The following is a 16,615-nucleotide window of genomic DNA, read 5'->3' on the forward strand; positions in this document are numbered from 1 at the left end:
TCAGAAGGCATGAATTGGTGGGACATGTTTTCAAAGGACTAGGTAGTACTTAAAATTTAATGAGAATGTTTGTTTCAAAGCGTGTGTTTAGTGCCTACTGAACCTGAGCAGAGGGGGTCATTCTACCTTTTCCAGGAAGACAGGGATGGCGTCCACGACGACAGCAGAGGACCGAGGCAGCGCCTCCATCATGTAAGTGAGAGCACGGGAGGCGTGGTTCATCTGAGCAGAGTCACGGGTTAAGATACAGTTGTTTTCACAAGAATAACCACAAAGCAACCATGTTGGCTGGAACCATACAGTTAACACTGCTCAGGTATAGTTTTTTGCAATCAAATGTAACTAGGAGACAGGGTGCAGTGTTTGCACATTCTTTGCGAAACATTTCAGCACCTGCAATGTAGGCCTAATATCATGGTGAAAATCAAATATCACTTCCCCCCCAAAGATAGAAGCTCAGGATACTCACAATGTCAAAATTATGCTCCATCTGCAACAATGTGATCTGTGAGGAAGTGGGGAAAAAGAGACTCCAATCAAATCAAGACCGTGTAAAATGACTTAAGACAAAAAGGTGGACAAATAATTGAGTGACTCACCAGAGCGGGCACCACGCTCTTCACAGGGAAGCCTCCTAGCGTCTCCTCGTTGCCCATCACCAGCAGCTGGCACATCTCGATGGCGGCCTGGAGCTGCTGGGACTCGTCACCGGTGGCCTGCAGGCCCTGCAGCAGCTGCTGAGCTTTGGAGCCTGGGAGGAGAAGAGGGATAAAGCAGGTCAGAGTAGAGACTGAACAGCAGGACCAGTATTCATGTGCTGATATAGGATCAGTTTAGCCTTTAAGATCAAACTGAATAAGATCATATGGCGAGGGGATCAGACCCTAGATCAGCACTCCTCTGAGAAACTTTTTTAACATGGGACCTGCCAGGAGTGCAGTGAGCATACACTTGGATTACAGTTGAGTCAATAGCGGGTTAGAAGAATAAAGAGACATAAGTGAACTCAACACCTCCCCTGAGAATATAAACATCTTGCTCACAGTTAAGTGGTAATTAAATGCATTCTGGACACAGACAAAGTGTAGTACTTACTGGCTCCACTGCCTATGGTTCTGTGAAACAGCTGGGACATACGGGGTCCCAGGGGCCCAAAGAGGTGAGGGGGTAGACCCCTGGCCTCCAACAGGGCTGTGAGGAGAAAACAGCCAGGTTAGACAACAACAGGGGCTGACAGGGAACTTAGACAGGAACATTGGCACCTGTATCAATGTGTATGTATGCATGTATGTTTTTTAAAACTTCCACCCCCTTTTCTCCCAAAATTCATGGTATCCAATTGGTAGTTGCAGCAATGAGACAAGACTAACTCCCGTACGGACTCGGGAGAGGCGAAGGTCGAGAGCCATGCGTCCTCCGAAACACGACCCAACCAAGCTACACTGCTTGTTGACACAATGCCTGCTTAACCCGGAAATCAGCCACACCAATGTGTCGGAGGAAACACCGTACACCTGGTGACCGTGTCAGCGTACATGTGTCCAGCCCGCCAGGAGGAGCTAGAGCGCGATGGGACAAGGCTATCCCTGCTGTCCAAACCCTCCCCTAACCCGGACGATGCTGGGCCAATTGTGCGCCGCCCCATGGGTCTCCCGGTCGCGGCCAGCTGCGACAGAGCCTGAACTTGAAACAGCTCATGAGGCCCCTGGAACCTGTATCTAAGGAAAGCGGTGATCGTCATACCTTGGAGTCTGCCCATTTCAGAGTCATCGGACTCACTCTCACCGGATGTGGTCATCCCTACAGCTCCGGCCACTGAACTAGAAGCTGGAGAGAGAGAGAGAGAGAAAAAAGAACTGTTACACCACTATTTTCATTATCAGAATGACAACCGATTTCTCTCATAAGGTAGGCCCGGTCAGTACAGGTGCATCAATGCTGGGACCGAGAGACAGAATAACAGCTTCTATATCAAGGCCATCAGAGTGTTAAACAGCCATCACTAACACAGAGGCGCTGCTGCCCACAGACTTGAAATCACTGGCCACTTTAACAAATGGATCACTAGTCACTTAAAATGCCACTTTAATAATGTTTACATATCTTGCATTACTCATCTCATATGCATATACTGTAAATTATACCATTATTGCATCTCGTCTACGCTGCTCAGTCCTCATCCATATATTATTATTCCATTCCTTTACTTAGATGTGTGTAATAGGTAGCTGTGGAATTGTTAGACTACTTGTTAGATATTGCTGCACTGTCAAAAACATAAGCACAAGCATTTCGCTACACTCGCAATCTGCTAACCATGTGAATGTGACAAATAAAATTGGATTTGATTTAAAGGGTTATACAAACCCAGGCAGGACTGGTAATAAAGTCAATGATATTTTAGTATAGATGCACACAAACCAAGCAGAGGCTACACCAAGCTTTGGCTGGCTCCTATGCGAATAAACCAAACGCATACCAGAAATTCTTTGGATAGTCCAAATGTTTTGAGCCACGAAAGGGCCATGGGGAGAGAATCTCTGCTACCACAAGCAGGTCGTGTACCACTGAGTTTTGCCTGACCATGCGAGCTGAGAAGGAAAAACTGTGTCCTAGAAGCAGTAGGTACCTGTACCTGAAGCCCCCTGCGGGGCCTCGTCAGTGCGGGCGGCCGAGGAGTTGGCCCCGTCCTGGTTGTTGTCCGAGTCGGCCATCTTCTCTTGTCGGCGAGCGTCGGCTGCCCCGCGCTTGCCCAGGCCTGAGCCTCGCCGACTGCACAGACAGGGGGGGAGAAAAAGGCAGAGGGGGACAGTGAGTGACGGCGCAGCAAACAACTAGATCACAGAGCCCACGGTCAAACAAGACAGCACACAACTGACATTCCTGGTCATAAGGAACCACTGACTCACACTTGCTCTTTCACAATGTGAACATAAGTTTACTAGAGTTCCAAAGGGTTGGACATTTTCCAATAAATTCTGGAAAATTTTCCGAAATATTCCAATGGGAAGTTAAGCCCGGGAATTTTGCTTAAATTCATTTAAAACATGAAACATCTAACAAATGTTTCATTTTAAAACACCTTACAAAGAAGTTGTTTAATATAACTGCTTAACTTTTTATCTGTACATAGAATTGTATTTTTTCTCTCATCTTTACAGGAAAATGCTATCTGGTGTGTGGAGACATTTCACTGCAGCTAATGTAGAAGGAAAATGTGTACATTTGCAAATACTGTGCCAAATCATATGTGAAGAATGCAACAAAGATGCAGAATTATTTGGCCAAGTGCATAAAGTTCCCTCAACGCTCACTCTGTCCTCTACTTCTATTCGAGGTGAAAATGATGAATCAGACGCCTTATAGATAGCAACAGCTCATGGCCATCCTGGAATCAGAATTTGTTTTTTGACTGAATGGAGGAACGTAGTCCGAGCAATGCTGATGAATGTCTTGCTCAAGCTGTGTTTGCAACTGGTTCACCTCTGATGTTCGCAGGCAATGTGTATTGGAAGAGATTTCTGAATGCTCTTCGCCCAGCATCTACTCATTTGCTGGATGCAGAGTTCAGAGTTCAAGTGAAGGTCAAGAAAACCATAGAGAAAGCAGACTATTGCAATCATCTCTGACGGGTGATCGAATGTTGGTGGGCAAGGGAGAAAAGAAAACGACATAATCGCCACCCCTCAACCAGCATTATACAAGAGCCTAGACACAAGGGACAACAGACACACCGGTCTCTACATTGCAGATGAGCTGAAGGCAGTCATCTATGACCTTGGACCACAGAAAGTATTTGCACTGGTGACAGACAATGCTGCAAACATGAAGGCTGCTTGGTCTAAAGTGGAGGAGTCCTACCCTCACATCACACCCATTGGCTCTGCTGCTTATGCATTGAATCTGCTCCTCAAGGACATCATTGCGCTGAAAACAATGGATAGACTCTACAAGAGAGCCAAGGAAATGGTTAGGTATGTGAAGGGTCATCAAGTTAAAGCAGCAATCTACCTCACCAAGCAAAGTGAGAAGAATAAGAGCACTACATTGAAGCTGGCCTAGCCACACCCATTGGGGTGGTGTTGTCATGTTTGTCAGTCTCCTGGAGGGGAAGGAGTCTCTCCCAGAAATGGCTGTATATACACAGTCTGCCGATATGGACAGCCCCATCAAGAGGATCCTCCTGGATGATGTATTTTGGGAGAGTGGTAAGCAGCCTGAATCTCCTGAAACCTATAGCAGTAGCCATTGCACAGATTGAGGGAGATAATGCCATCCTGTCTGATGTTCAGATTCTGCTTGTAGATGTAAGAGAAGAAATCCATACTGTCCTGCCCACTTCACGGTTGCTCCAGGCAGAGGAAACTGCAGTTCTGAAATGCATCAAAAAGCGTGAAGACTTCTGCCCGAAGCCCATACACACCTCAACATACATGTTGGACCCCAGGTATGCTGGCAAGAGCATCCTGTCTGGTGCAGAGATCAACAAGGCCTATAGTGTCATCACTACCATGTCTCGTCACCTTGGCCTGGATGAGGGCAAGGTTTTTGGCAGTCTGGCGAAGTACACATCCAAGCAAGGGCTTTGGGATGGAGATGCAATATGGCAGTCGTGCCAACATCTCATCAGCCACCTGATGGAAGGAACTTTGTGGATCTGAGGCTCTTCCCCTGTTGCCTCCATCATACTCCAAATCCAACCAACATCAGCCACTTCAGAGCGCAACTGGTCCTTGTCTAGGAACACACACACACACCAAAGCACACAACAGGCTGACCAATACAAGGGTTGAAAAATTGGTGGCCATTCGGGGAAATTTGAGACTATGAGCCTGACAACAAGCCATCCTCAACCAGGTTGACAGTGAAGATGAGTCCTCAGAGTCTGATGTTTAAGAAGTGGACATTGAGGTCTAGGGAGAAGACATGGATGCCTGAGAGGAAGACAACCAAAGCTTTAGTTTCTAGACTACCATTCCACAGATGTATGTTGAAAACATTTTTGGGAGATGCGATGGATCATTCAATATTCCTCTTTTGTTGTTCTTTGAAATCTTCCCACTTGAAGAGTCAACTCTTAATAAACCTCTTGGGTAGGGGCAGTATTTTCACCTCTGGATGAAAAGCCTGCCCAAATTAAACTGCCTGTTACTCAGGCCCATAAGAGGGGATATGCATATAATTAGTAGATTTGGATAGAAAACACTCAAGTTTCCAAAACTGGTAAAATAATGTCTGAGTATAACAGAACTGATATGGCAGGCGAAAACCTAAGGAAAATCCAACCAGGAAGTACTATTATTTTGAAAGGCTGTTTTTCCATTGAAAGCCTATCTACCCTTACAAAGACTTAGGACCCAGTTCACCATGGCTTCCTCTACATGTGGCCAGTCTTTAGGCATTGTTTCAGGCTTTTACTCTGAAAAACTTGTTCGATGAGTGGACAGTGGAAATTTCCAGACATGAGCCAAGTGCGTGATCGGGAGCACGCCTTTCTCGTTTCTCCTTTTCTATTGACGAAGCTTTTGTCCAGTTGAAATATTGATTATTTATGACAAAAACAACCGGAGGATTGATTTAAACATTATTTGACATGTTTCTACAAACTTTTATTGTACTTTTTAAAACTTTTCGTCTGGATGTTGTGAGCACGCATTGTGCCTTTGGATTACTGATCTAAAGGCACCAACAAAACTGAGTTTTTTTGGACATAATCGAACATTTATTGTCTAACACGGAGACCTGTGAGTGCCACCAGATGAAGATCAAAGGTAAGCGATTAATTTTAACGCTATTTCTGACTTTTGTGACACCCCTCCTTGGTTGGAAAATGGCTGTATGGTTCTGTGGCTAGGCGCTGACCTAACATAATCGCAAAGTGCGCTTTCGCCGTAAAGTATTTCTGAAATCTGACAGCGGTTGCATTAAGGAGAAGTTTCTTTAACTTCTTGGATATAGGGGGCGCAATTCAAATTTTTGGACGAAAAATTTTCCCGTTTTAAACAAGATATTTTGTCACATAAAGATGCTTGACTATACATATAATTGACAGCTTTGGAAAGAAAACTGACGTTTCCAAAACGGCAAAGATATTGTCTGTGAGTGCCACAGAACTGATGTTACAGAAAAACCCCAGATAAAAATCCAATCAGGAAGTGCCGCATTGTTTGAAATCGCCTCATGCCAATGACTCCTTATATGGCTGTGAAGGAGCTAGGAGTCAGCTTACGTTTTCCACGTTTTCCCCAAGGTGTCTGCAGCATTGTGACGTATTTGTAGGCATATCATTGGAAGATTGACCATAAGAGACTACATCTACCATGTGGTCGCTTGGTGTCCTCCGTCGCAATCATTGCGTAATCTCCAGCTGCAGTATTTTTCCGTTTGCTTCTGATGAGAAGCCAACTGCCACCACTGATAGATTATCGAATAGATATGTGAAAAACACCTTGAGGATTGATTCTAAACAACGTTTGCCATGTTTGTCGATATTATGGAGCAAATTTGGAAAAAAGTTTGGCGTTGTAAGTGACTGATTTTCCGGTCTTTTTCTTAGCCAAACGTGATGAACAAAACGGAGCTATTTCATCTACACAAATAATATTTTGGGGAAAAAAATAAACATTTGCTATCTAACTAAGAGTCTCGTCATTGAAAACATCCGAAGTTCCTCAAAGGTAAATTATTTTATTTGAATGGTTCTTGTTTTTGTGAAAATGTTGCCTGCTGAATGCTAGGCTTAATGCTATGCTAGGCTATCAATACTCTTACACAAATGCTTGTGTAGCTATGGTTGAAAAGCATATTTTGAAAATCTGAGATGACAGTGTTGTTAACAAAAGGCTAAGCTTGTGTTTGAATATATTTATTTCATTTGCGATTTTCATGAATAGGAAACGTCGCGTTATGGTAATGAGCTTGAGGCTATGATTACGCTCCCGGATATGGGATTGCTCGACGCGAGAGGTTAATCAAACGATTAACACTTGTATCTTTAATCAATGTTTATGATGAGTATTTCTGTAATAAAATTATAGCTACACATGTTGTGAATCCAGCCAACATGTAAGATTTCAAAATGGCTTTTTGGTGAAAGCAAACGATGCTATCATCTGAGGATAGCACCATAGTAAACAAAAGAGAAAACATTTCAACCCTACAGGGGCGAAACAAAACGCAGAAATAAAAATATAAATCATGCCTTACCTTTGACGAGCTTCTTCTGTTGGCATGCCAATATGTCACATAAACATCCCAAATGGGTTTTTTGTTCGATTAATTCCGCCCATATATATCCAAAATGTCAATTTATTTGGCGCGTTTGATCCAGGAAAAAAAACGGTTTCAACTTGCGCAACGGGACGACAAAATATCTCAAAGGTTACCTGTAAACCTTGCCAAAACATTTCAAACTACTTTTGTAATACAACTTCAGGTATTTTTTTAAGTAAATAAATCAATAACATTGAAGACTGGATGATCTGTGTTCAATACAGGAAGAAAACAAACTGACGCTACCTTTCTGGTCACGCGCCTCTAACAGTACACTTGAAGTGACCCTCGTTTTGAACAGGGTTACTTCTTAATTTACACAAAGGAAAAACCTCAACCAATTTCTAAAGACTGGTGACATCCAGTGGAAGCAGTAGGAACGGGGTTTCACCTGCTACATAAACCTGTTATACTCACAGACATGATTCAAACAGTTTTAGAAACTTTAGAGTGTTTTCCATCCAAATCTATATAATCTATAATATGCATATCTTATATTCTGGGGATGAGTAGCAGGCAGTTGAATTTGGGCATGCATTTCATCCGGACGTGAAAATACTGTCCCGTCACCAAGAAGTTAAACAGCTTGGAAAATACCAGGTAATGTCATGGCTTAAGAAGCTTCTGATAAGCTAATCGACATCATTTGAGTCAATTGGAGGTGTACCTGTGGATGTATTTCAAGGACTACCTTCAAACTCAGTGCCTCTTGCTTGACATCATGGGACAATCAAAAGAAATCAGCCAAGACCTCCAAAATAATTGTGGACCTCCACAAGTTTGGTTCATCCGCGGGAGCAATTTCCAAATGCCTGAAGGTACCACGTTCATCTGTACAATCAATGGTACGCAAGTATAACCACCATGGGACCATGTAGCCATCATAACACTCAGGAATGAGACGCGTTCGGTCTCCTAGAGATGAATGTACTTTGGTGCGAAAAGTACAAATTAATCCCAGAACAACAGCAAAGGACCTTGTGAAGATGCTGGAGGAAACGGATACAAAAGTAACTATATCCACAGGTAAAACGAGTCCTATATCGACATAACCTGAAAGGCCACTCAGCAAGGAAGAAGCCACTGCTCCAAAAACACCATAAAAAAGCCTGACTATGGTATGCAACTGCACATAGGGACAAAGATTGTACTTTTTGGAGAAATGTCCTCTGGTCTGATGAAACAAAATAGAACTGTTTGGCCATAATGACAATCGTTATGTTTGGAGGAAAAAAGGCGGACGCTTGCAAGCCGAAGAACACCATCCCAACCGTGAAGCACGGGGGTGGCAGCATCATATGGGGGTGTTTTGCTGCAGGAGGGACTGGTGCACTTCACAAAACAGATGGCATCATGGGGAAGGACAATTATGTGGATATATTGAAGCAACATCTCAACCAACTGGTGGCTTAGATATTCGCATGCTGCCCTTTCAGCGGAATATTGTCGAGGGGTTCCGCAAGCCATAAGAAGTTAAAGGCAATGCTACCAAATACTAATTGAGTGTACGTAAACTTCTGACCCACTGGGAATGATGAAAGAAAGAAATCACTATTATTTCTGACATTTCACATTCTTAAAATAAAGTGGTGACCCTAACTGACCTAAAACAGGGAATTTTTACTAGGATTAAATGTCATGAATTGTGAAAAACTGCCTTTAAATGCATTTGGCTAAGGTGTATGTAAACTTCGGACTTCAACTCTGTGTGTGCGCGCGCACACACACACACACACACACAGTAATTAAGTCCACATGTGGAGGACATTCAAAGAATCTGGTCTAACAAAGGATTTTTGTCCCAATTTAGGAATTTTAATAGGCCCACAACAGTCAGAATTTTCAAGTTTGGAAAAATGTCTGCTAAATGCTAACTCCCATTTGTATAAGTTGGTAGCATAGCTAGCCATTTAAAATTGGTGGTGGTAGTTGAAGACGTTTTAATTGTGATGCAGTTGATTGGTGATGACATTAACATGTATTTGTGTTGACATCCACTCAAGCATTATACTCCGATTTTTACCCCAACAGTATAAAATACAAAAAAAGCCAAAGTAGGTTAATTCTGAAGGGCAGCAATAAGGAGATTCTGAATCTTTCCCCCAGGGAAGTGCGCGTGTGTGGTGAGAACCTTATGATAATGCATTACAACACGATTTCACAGACTGATTTAACTTCTAACTTGACATGGTGAAAATAGTTATTTTACCCACTCATAGAACATAGACTATAGCCAAATTGACAGGTGTTTCATGTCTGGAGTGGATTTTCCCTTTTAAACATGTTATGACTGACAACACACTTCCGTAATGCACTGAAAGATTGACATCTCAGGGACAATTTCATTAGGTATTGCCAAGGAAGCCACCTACTTCCATAAAATATTGGATGTATTGTTAAATACTTTTTGTGAACACCGAAATACAACCGACTACAATTGACTTGGGTCTTTAGACTGGAGAAATTGAGAGATGACATTGAGAGCAGTGTGAGGCTGTAGTACCTGGTGCTGGCGCAGGAGCCCGTGGTCTTCTGACGTGTGCTCCGCCGAAAGCTGGGGAGCTCTGCTGGAGGAGACTCGCTGCGCTTCTTAGTGGACTTCCTCAAACCTGATGAGAGAAACAAGGAGCCAATGACTAAACAGCCAAGGCAAAAGAGGATAACTCACAGTGACAGCGCAATCTAACACCTCTAGTGGCCCACTATCAGGATAACCAGTTTATCCATCAGTTAAAAGGAATTATTTGTTTGCAAATGATTAAGCTACGCAGACACACCTTTCTATAATGTTAGTTTAGTCTACAACCATTCCTAACCAACTGGTGGCTTAGATATTCCAACCAACCTGAATGGTTTGGACAGTAATAACCAGTGATTTCCCCAGTAGATAAACTGGAATTTCAGTTTAATACCTACAGTTTTTTAAAAGTTTTTTTAAGTTTTTTTTTACCCCAAACCTGGTTAACTGAAGCCAGCCACCTTGGCTAAATACAGTAGTAGTTAGTGGTTGACACGTGACATAACGGTCAAAAGCAAGGTCTGGTTCAGAGGGGGTCGGCACCAGTCACTAATAACAGTAAGAGCCACCCAGGGAGCACAGTCATACACTGACAGCTCTGGTGTTTCTCAGTCGAGAGCCCAGTGCCACAGACGCTGGGAGAGTATAAATAGCCTCTCTCACTAGTACAGACCTAGAACAGAACAACCTTCATGCTAAACCTGAGGGTCCCAACACAGAGTGCAAAGATATGACTGACCTTTTCCCAACACACATACAATACAGGGGCTGTCAGCAGACAAGTAGTCACAAACGCAACCACACACACCCCTCACCAATTAACACCACCAGTTCCCCAACAGAAGAATCCAAATGGCACTATATTGTTGCTACAGCAGAAAGCCTGTTGCGCGCCATCACAGCTACACCTCGTACTCCACCATGCATTCTGGCTTACTCACCATCATAGCAGCAGACTCCACAGAGACTGAGAATAGATGTTGAGTGTGTGTGTGACAGCGTGCACTAGAAGTGACAATCTGTGCCCCTCCCTACTTAATAAATGTGTGTGAATCACTCTCTGCTCCCCTCCCCAGTGAGAACCTGATGCTTGCTAGTCAACCAGCAGGCAGGCAGGGCAGTCTGGTCAGGGCCTCTCAGATCAGGCACATGTTTGGAGCTGGGCCCTGTGGCAGCGTGCCTAGCCTCGGTTACCATCTTAGATCCCCAACCCAGAACACATTGACCCACCGCTGAATCCCTGATCATCTTCCACTCGCCCGCATGCACTACATTCGTCACACCTCCCCCTAACCCACCTATGAGCTTTAAACTCAAACTGTATGAGACTTTGGACATTTGGAGCCATGCAGTAATTCACTTCAAAACACACCACAGCAGCGGTCTGACCATCCTACACTACAACTCCCACAGCGCGTCGCTGTGGTGTGACCTCCGTAACCTCAGGGCTGATTGTGTCTGATCTGAAAGCAAAAGTATTTTAAAAGCCTCGGAGCACAATAGCTAGCCCTTACCACCCAACACTTGAGGTGCTGTAGTTATTCAGTGTCCTTCCTTTACAAAATATCCATTTGTGCCACAGGCTACAGTTGAGCCACCAGCCACCAGTTGAGTCACTACCCTGTGATGCTAATCCAGACACTAAACATTGAAGGGTTCGGGCCAAAAGACGACAATTGGGACTGCCTATATCAGTTACACTTGTGTCTGTGGGAGTTTATCTGCAAGGTTATGTCCGTGCATGTTTATGAGCACTGACTGTCTGAGCAGGGTTAATCCCCGCTTGGAGTGTGTGTGTGTGGTGGAGTGGATTGTGCCTGGCGTGAGAAGCAGTCACCCCGGCAGCAGCAGCAAGTCCCAGTGCAGAGTGAGTTTCTGTAACTGACGCCGCAACAGGGGTCCTGTCCCTGTGACATTTAATCCCGAAAAGTAACCTCTACCAGAGCCCCTACAGAGCACCATGCCAAACCCTCCAAAGGCAGCAATGCTTTGACCCTGGCTGGCTGACCATTACAAATATGAGCACCCCAAACCCAACTCCCCCTTGGTTGAAGGGAAACGGTGCACAGGTATGAGGAGAGGGCGGGACAGACTCACTTGCTAGTTTGGCTTGTAGTCCTGAGGGCCCAGGTTTGGAGGAGGTCTCGGGCTTGGAGGAGCCAGGTAGGGACAATTTAGGCTTTGGCAGATTGACTTTGGGACTGAAGCGGGAGGCCCACTCAAACTTGGACGAGACTGCAGCTTTGGCCTGCTCCCTGTCGCGGGTGCTTCGGCGTGGGGAAGGGCTGGAGGCGGAGCGGGAGCGACGTGCCTTGTTCTGGTCTTTGCCCTGCTTGAGCCTGGCGCCCTGCGTGGAGGTGGCACTGTTTGGGCCGGTGGAGGAGGAGGAAGAGGTGGAGGCAGAAGAGGAGGAGTCAGTCACGGTGCTACACCCAGCTTTGGCTGAGGCGGCCGATTTCGACGCCAGCTTGGTGGGTTTTGCAGATCTGCCGTCGGTACGGTTGGGGAGGGACCCAGCAGTGCTGCTCAGACCGGGGAGGGAGTCAGCCTTCTTCCGTTTCTGGGTTGGTGAGGCCCCAGAGGCCCCGCTCTTGCTGCTCTGGCCGCGGCCTGTGGGCGTGGGCAGCTCTGGAGCCAGGGGTCTCTTCTTGGAGGACTTGGCAGGGCCTTTCTTGGACTCAGTGGTATGGTCTCTGGGTGGAGGGTGGGATTTGGACTTCTTTGCTGGGGTGGGGGTGCAGGTGTTGTTGAGATCAGGTGCAGAACTTCTCTTCAACCCTCGGGTGGTGCCTTCACTCTTGGATTGGTGGCCTGTTGGCTCTCGCTCGGATGTCCCTGCGGCGTCTGGGTCGTCTTGCAGCACAAATGAAGCCACAGACAGTGACAGACTGCTACTACCAGGACGATGGAGGAGAGGAAAAAGAGAACCTTTTAGCACAGTTTCTAAACTGGAAAGACAAAGCGATCAAGTACAATGCTTCCATTCAATTAATTTAGGCCTAGAGTGAATAGCCAAGGGCGAAATAGATATAAAACAAACCATATTGAAAACACATTTTTATTTAAGCGCAATAGTCTAATTGTCAAAAGCAGACCCCACAAACACACAGTGAGTGCTAAGGAGAGAGGAGGGGTACCTTCTTGAGCTGTGCCCCCTGGACTGGCCAGAGGCTGAGCTGGGTGCGGCTTTGGAAGCCTTAGATTTAGGTCTTCTACTTTCAGGAGGGGAATTTGTTTTATGTTTTACCTGCTCTGACTGCAACCTGTAAGGTTGGGAATTAAAGAGCAAGTGAGTGTGGGTTTTGCGTGATCACTCCATACCATGAATAAAATACTTATTTATTCCCCTATCATTGTTCACCCATCCTGTACTGCTCCAAGGAATGCCTCTGTACAACACTGTGCAAAAACAACCTAAATGCAGGTGTACTGGTAGATTATTATAAAATACCCCACAATGCTTTTCCTTTCACTTAAACACATTGGAAAAGCTTAAGAAATATTTTGAAACAGAATGAACGTTATCAGCGCCAGCTCTGATAAGGTTTAGATCCGTATTAAAGTTCTAATATCAAATGGTGAACAGGAATAATGGCAGCCATTTTGAGAAAAGTAGAGAAGACTATACAGTAGAGAACAGCTTCAAGCATGCCCTCACATGTACAAGCAGACTCCAATACATAACACAAACGAGAAAGATATTAAAATGTGCTGGGTGGCTTACCTTCCCGTGACTGTATGGTCTTGTGGCTGGGCCGCAGCAGTGTTCCTCTGTGAACGGCGCAGTGACCCCCCTGGATTGGAATTAGGCCGGTTGGACATTGGCACCTCTCTCCTGAAGGGACATACCCTTTCTAGACACTACCATTCACTAGACAGAGGAGGAGAGAAAAGAAAAACACATCAGATCGTGGGTGAGACATCAGGATGTGAGTGACATGTTCCAAAACCAAGTAAAAATGTGTTGGTGGTGGCTGTTGATGCAATCAATGCTGCAGTTTGGGAGAAGAAAAAAAATTGCCCCTCAACCCCACATTATCACTCTCAAAACCACATTGGAGGCGTTTACAGGCAGCCCAACTTTTATTCAATCAATCAGATCAGAAAAATATCTAATGTGATTGGTCAAAAGACCAATTAGTGGAAAATCGTATTACTCACGTTACACATGACCATTTGTTTGGAGGCGGCACAGGGCAGCCCGCGAGATCAATGAGCCTCAAGCCAAAACGCATCACACTGCTTCATACAGCTCTGAAATCTAATCAGCCCAAATAGAGGGCGGATTGATCCAAACAGAGACAATGACGACAGGCCCAAAATGACTGTCCACAAAAAACGAAACTACGCAGATAGCGTTAAAAATCACAAGATCACATAAGCCAACACATCTAGGCTAAGTATTATCCTGGGAACATGAAGAGACCTACACTGAACAAAAATATAAATCACAACATGTAAAGTGCTGGTCTCAGGTTTCATGAGCTGAAATAATGCACAACAAGCTTGTGCATTTATATTTTTGTTCAGTATAGATTAGAACAGAGAGAACAGCCACTAATTGTCCTTAGTCTGCATCGTCTCCAGGTCACCGGGGGTAACCCATTACTAAGAGTCTGCGTGTATGCTTGTCATAGCCAATCACTGAAGAAAGCATACAGAGTCTTCGGAGAACCAACGCAGAGGGTGTTCCATGCACCTACTGCCACCATTTGCATTCTCAACTAAAGTGGGGTTGGTGTGTTGGGGAGTAGGGTCATGAAATACAGGGATAACAATACACAATGGAGTGGGTGCATATACCATTACACAAAATAAGCATACTTTCGCCCTCCCCCGCTGCAGTGGTGAATATGACCAGCTAGACCAGCTGAGGACTTGTTGCCTGACAGGGTCATGAAATTGTGCATCTATAGGGCAAAGGCTGTGTTTTACAATTGTCTCTAGCTATCTGATCTTTCAATAGCAAGAATGTGCCATGTTGGGAAATGTAGGTGGTTTGTTTCAGCTAGTTGTGTCAGATAGTTGTGACTTGAAAGTAGTGTCTTGATAGTAGAGGTCAACCAATTATGCTGATACCGAATATTGGAGGACCAAACAAAAACACGATAGATTTAAAAATATATATATAATTTTTTTAAATTAAAAATATTAAAAAACGGCCAATTTTTATATATTTGTAATAATGACAACAATGGTGAATGAACACTTATTTTAAAATATAATACATACAATTAATTTTGTCTCAAATAAATAATGAAACATGTTCAATTTGGTTTAAATAATGCAAAAAAACAGAAGTGCAATATGTGCCATGTAAAAAAAGCAAACGTTTAAGTTCCTTACTAAGAACATACAAAAGCGGGTGGTTCCTTTTAACATGAGCCTTCAACATTCCGGGTTAAGAAGTTTTAGGTTGTAGTTATTATAGGACTATTTCTCTCTACACCGTTTGTATTTCATATGCCTTTGACGATTGAATGTTCTTATAGGCACTTTAATATTTCCAGCCTGATCCCGGGAGTTGATAGGCTTGAAGTCATAAACAGCGCTGTGCTTCAAGCATTGCGAAGAGCTGCTGGCAAATGCAGGAAAGTGCAGTTTGAATGAATGATTACGAGCCTGGTGCTGCCTACCACCGCTCAGTCAGACTACTCTATCAAATCATAGACTTAATTATAATATAATAAAACACAGAAATACGAGCCTTGGGTCATTAATATGGTAAAATCCGGAAACAATCATTTCGAAAACAAAACGTTTATTCTTTCAGTGAAATACAGAACCATTCCGTATTTTATCAAACAGGTTACAAACCTAAGTCTAAATGTTGCTGTTACATTGCACAACCTTCAATGTTATGTCAGAATTATGTAAAATTCTGGCAATTTAATTACGATCTTTATAAGGAAGAAACAGTCTTCACACAGTTCGCAACGAGCCAGGCGGCCCGAACTGCTGCATATACCCTGACTCTGCTTACACTGAACGCACGAGAAGTGACAATTTCCCTAGCTAATAATGCCTGCTAACATTAATTTCTTTTAACTAAATATGCAGGTTTAAAAATATATACCTGTGTATTGATTTTAATAAAGGCATTGGTGTTTATGGTTACGGTAAGTACATTGGTGCTACGATTGTGCTTTTTTCACGAATGTGCTTTTGTTAAATCGTCACCCGTTTGGCGAAGTAGGCTGTGATTCGATGATAAATTAACAGACACCGCATTGATTATATGCAACGCAGGACAAGCTAGTTAAACTAGTAAATATCAACCAGGTGTAGCTAATCACTAGTTTTGTGAAGATAGATTTTTTTTAATAAGGTAAGTTTAATACTAGCTAGCAACTTACCTTGGCTCCTTGCTTCACTCACGTAACAAGGTGGTCAGCTTGCCACGCAGTCTCCTTGTGGATTGCAATGTAAATTGGCATCCAAAAATGCCGATTATCGATTGTTATGAAAACTTGAAATCTGCCCTAATTAAAATTGGTCGACCGCAGCTCTTCGCAATGCTTGAAGCACAGCGCTGTTTATGACTGAAATGTCTTATTTGGACTTATTTGACCTCTATGATAATATGGCTAAAATTCACTAGATAGCTAAAAAATAAAATAGATGTATTTATGTTTTCAAATAAACATTGAGACTAGGCAGTCATTGTAAATAAGAATGTTCTTAGCTGGACTTGCCTAGTTAAATAAAGGTTAAATAAAAAATATATAAATATACATTTCACATCAATAATCCTTTGGAGTTGACTTTTGTTTGCCCCGAAGATGCGCATGCATCGATTTTGTTACTGAACAACCCACGCATCTC

General features: G+C 43.8%; 1 protein-coding gene across 17 annotated transcripts in view; it reads right to left on the reverse strand.

The window, feature by feature from the left end:
* The window catches only part of trip12 (thyroid hormone receptor interactor 12), a 53,694-nt gene that overhangs the window by 32,286 nt on the left and 4,793 nt on the right, over positions 1-16,615 (reverse strand). For 3 of the 17 annotated variants that reach the window (XM_020507900.2, XM_020507891.2, XM_020507893.2), the window contains 10 exons: positions 13,515-13,661; positions 12,928-13,053; positions 11,888-12,684; positions 9,776-9,881; positions 2,630-2,781; positions 1,744-1,827; positions 1,096-1,191; positions 600-751; positions 470-505; positions 127-222 (listed from right to left, as the gene is read on the reverse strand). In XM_020507900.2, coding sequence (XP_020363489.1) covers positions 127-222; positions 470-505; positions 600-751; positions 1,096-1,191; positions 1,744-1,827; positions 2,630-2,781; positions 9,776-9,881; positions 11,888-12,684; positions 12,928-13,053; positions 13,515-13,612 — 1,743 coding nt within the window. In that variant the 5' untranslated portion in view covers positions 13,613-13,661. Of the gene's footprint in view, positions 1-126; positions 223-469; positions 506-599; positions 752-1,095; positions 1,192-1,743; positions 1,828-2,629; positions 2,782-9,775; positions 9,882-10,605; positions 10,682-10,731; positions 10,827-11,887; positions 12,685-12,927; positions 13,054-13,514; positions 13,662-16,615 lie in introns of those variants that run through there. The other 14 variants (XM_020507902.2, XM_020507899.2, XM_020507896.2 and 11 more) reach the window with 14 other exon arrangements.

The sequence above is a fragment of the Oncorhynchus kisutch genome, linkage group LG18 (assembly GCF_002021735.2).
Source record: "Oncorhynchus kisutch isolate 150728-3 linkage group LG18, Okis_V2, whole genome shotgun sequence".
Taxonomy (NCBI): domain Eukaryota; kingdom Metazoa; phylum Chordata; class Actinopteri; order Salmoniformes; family Salmonidae; genus Oncorhynchus; species Oncorhynchus kisutch.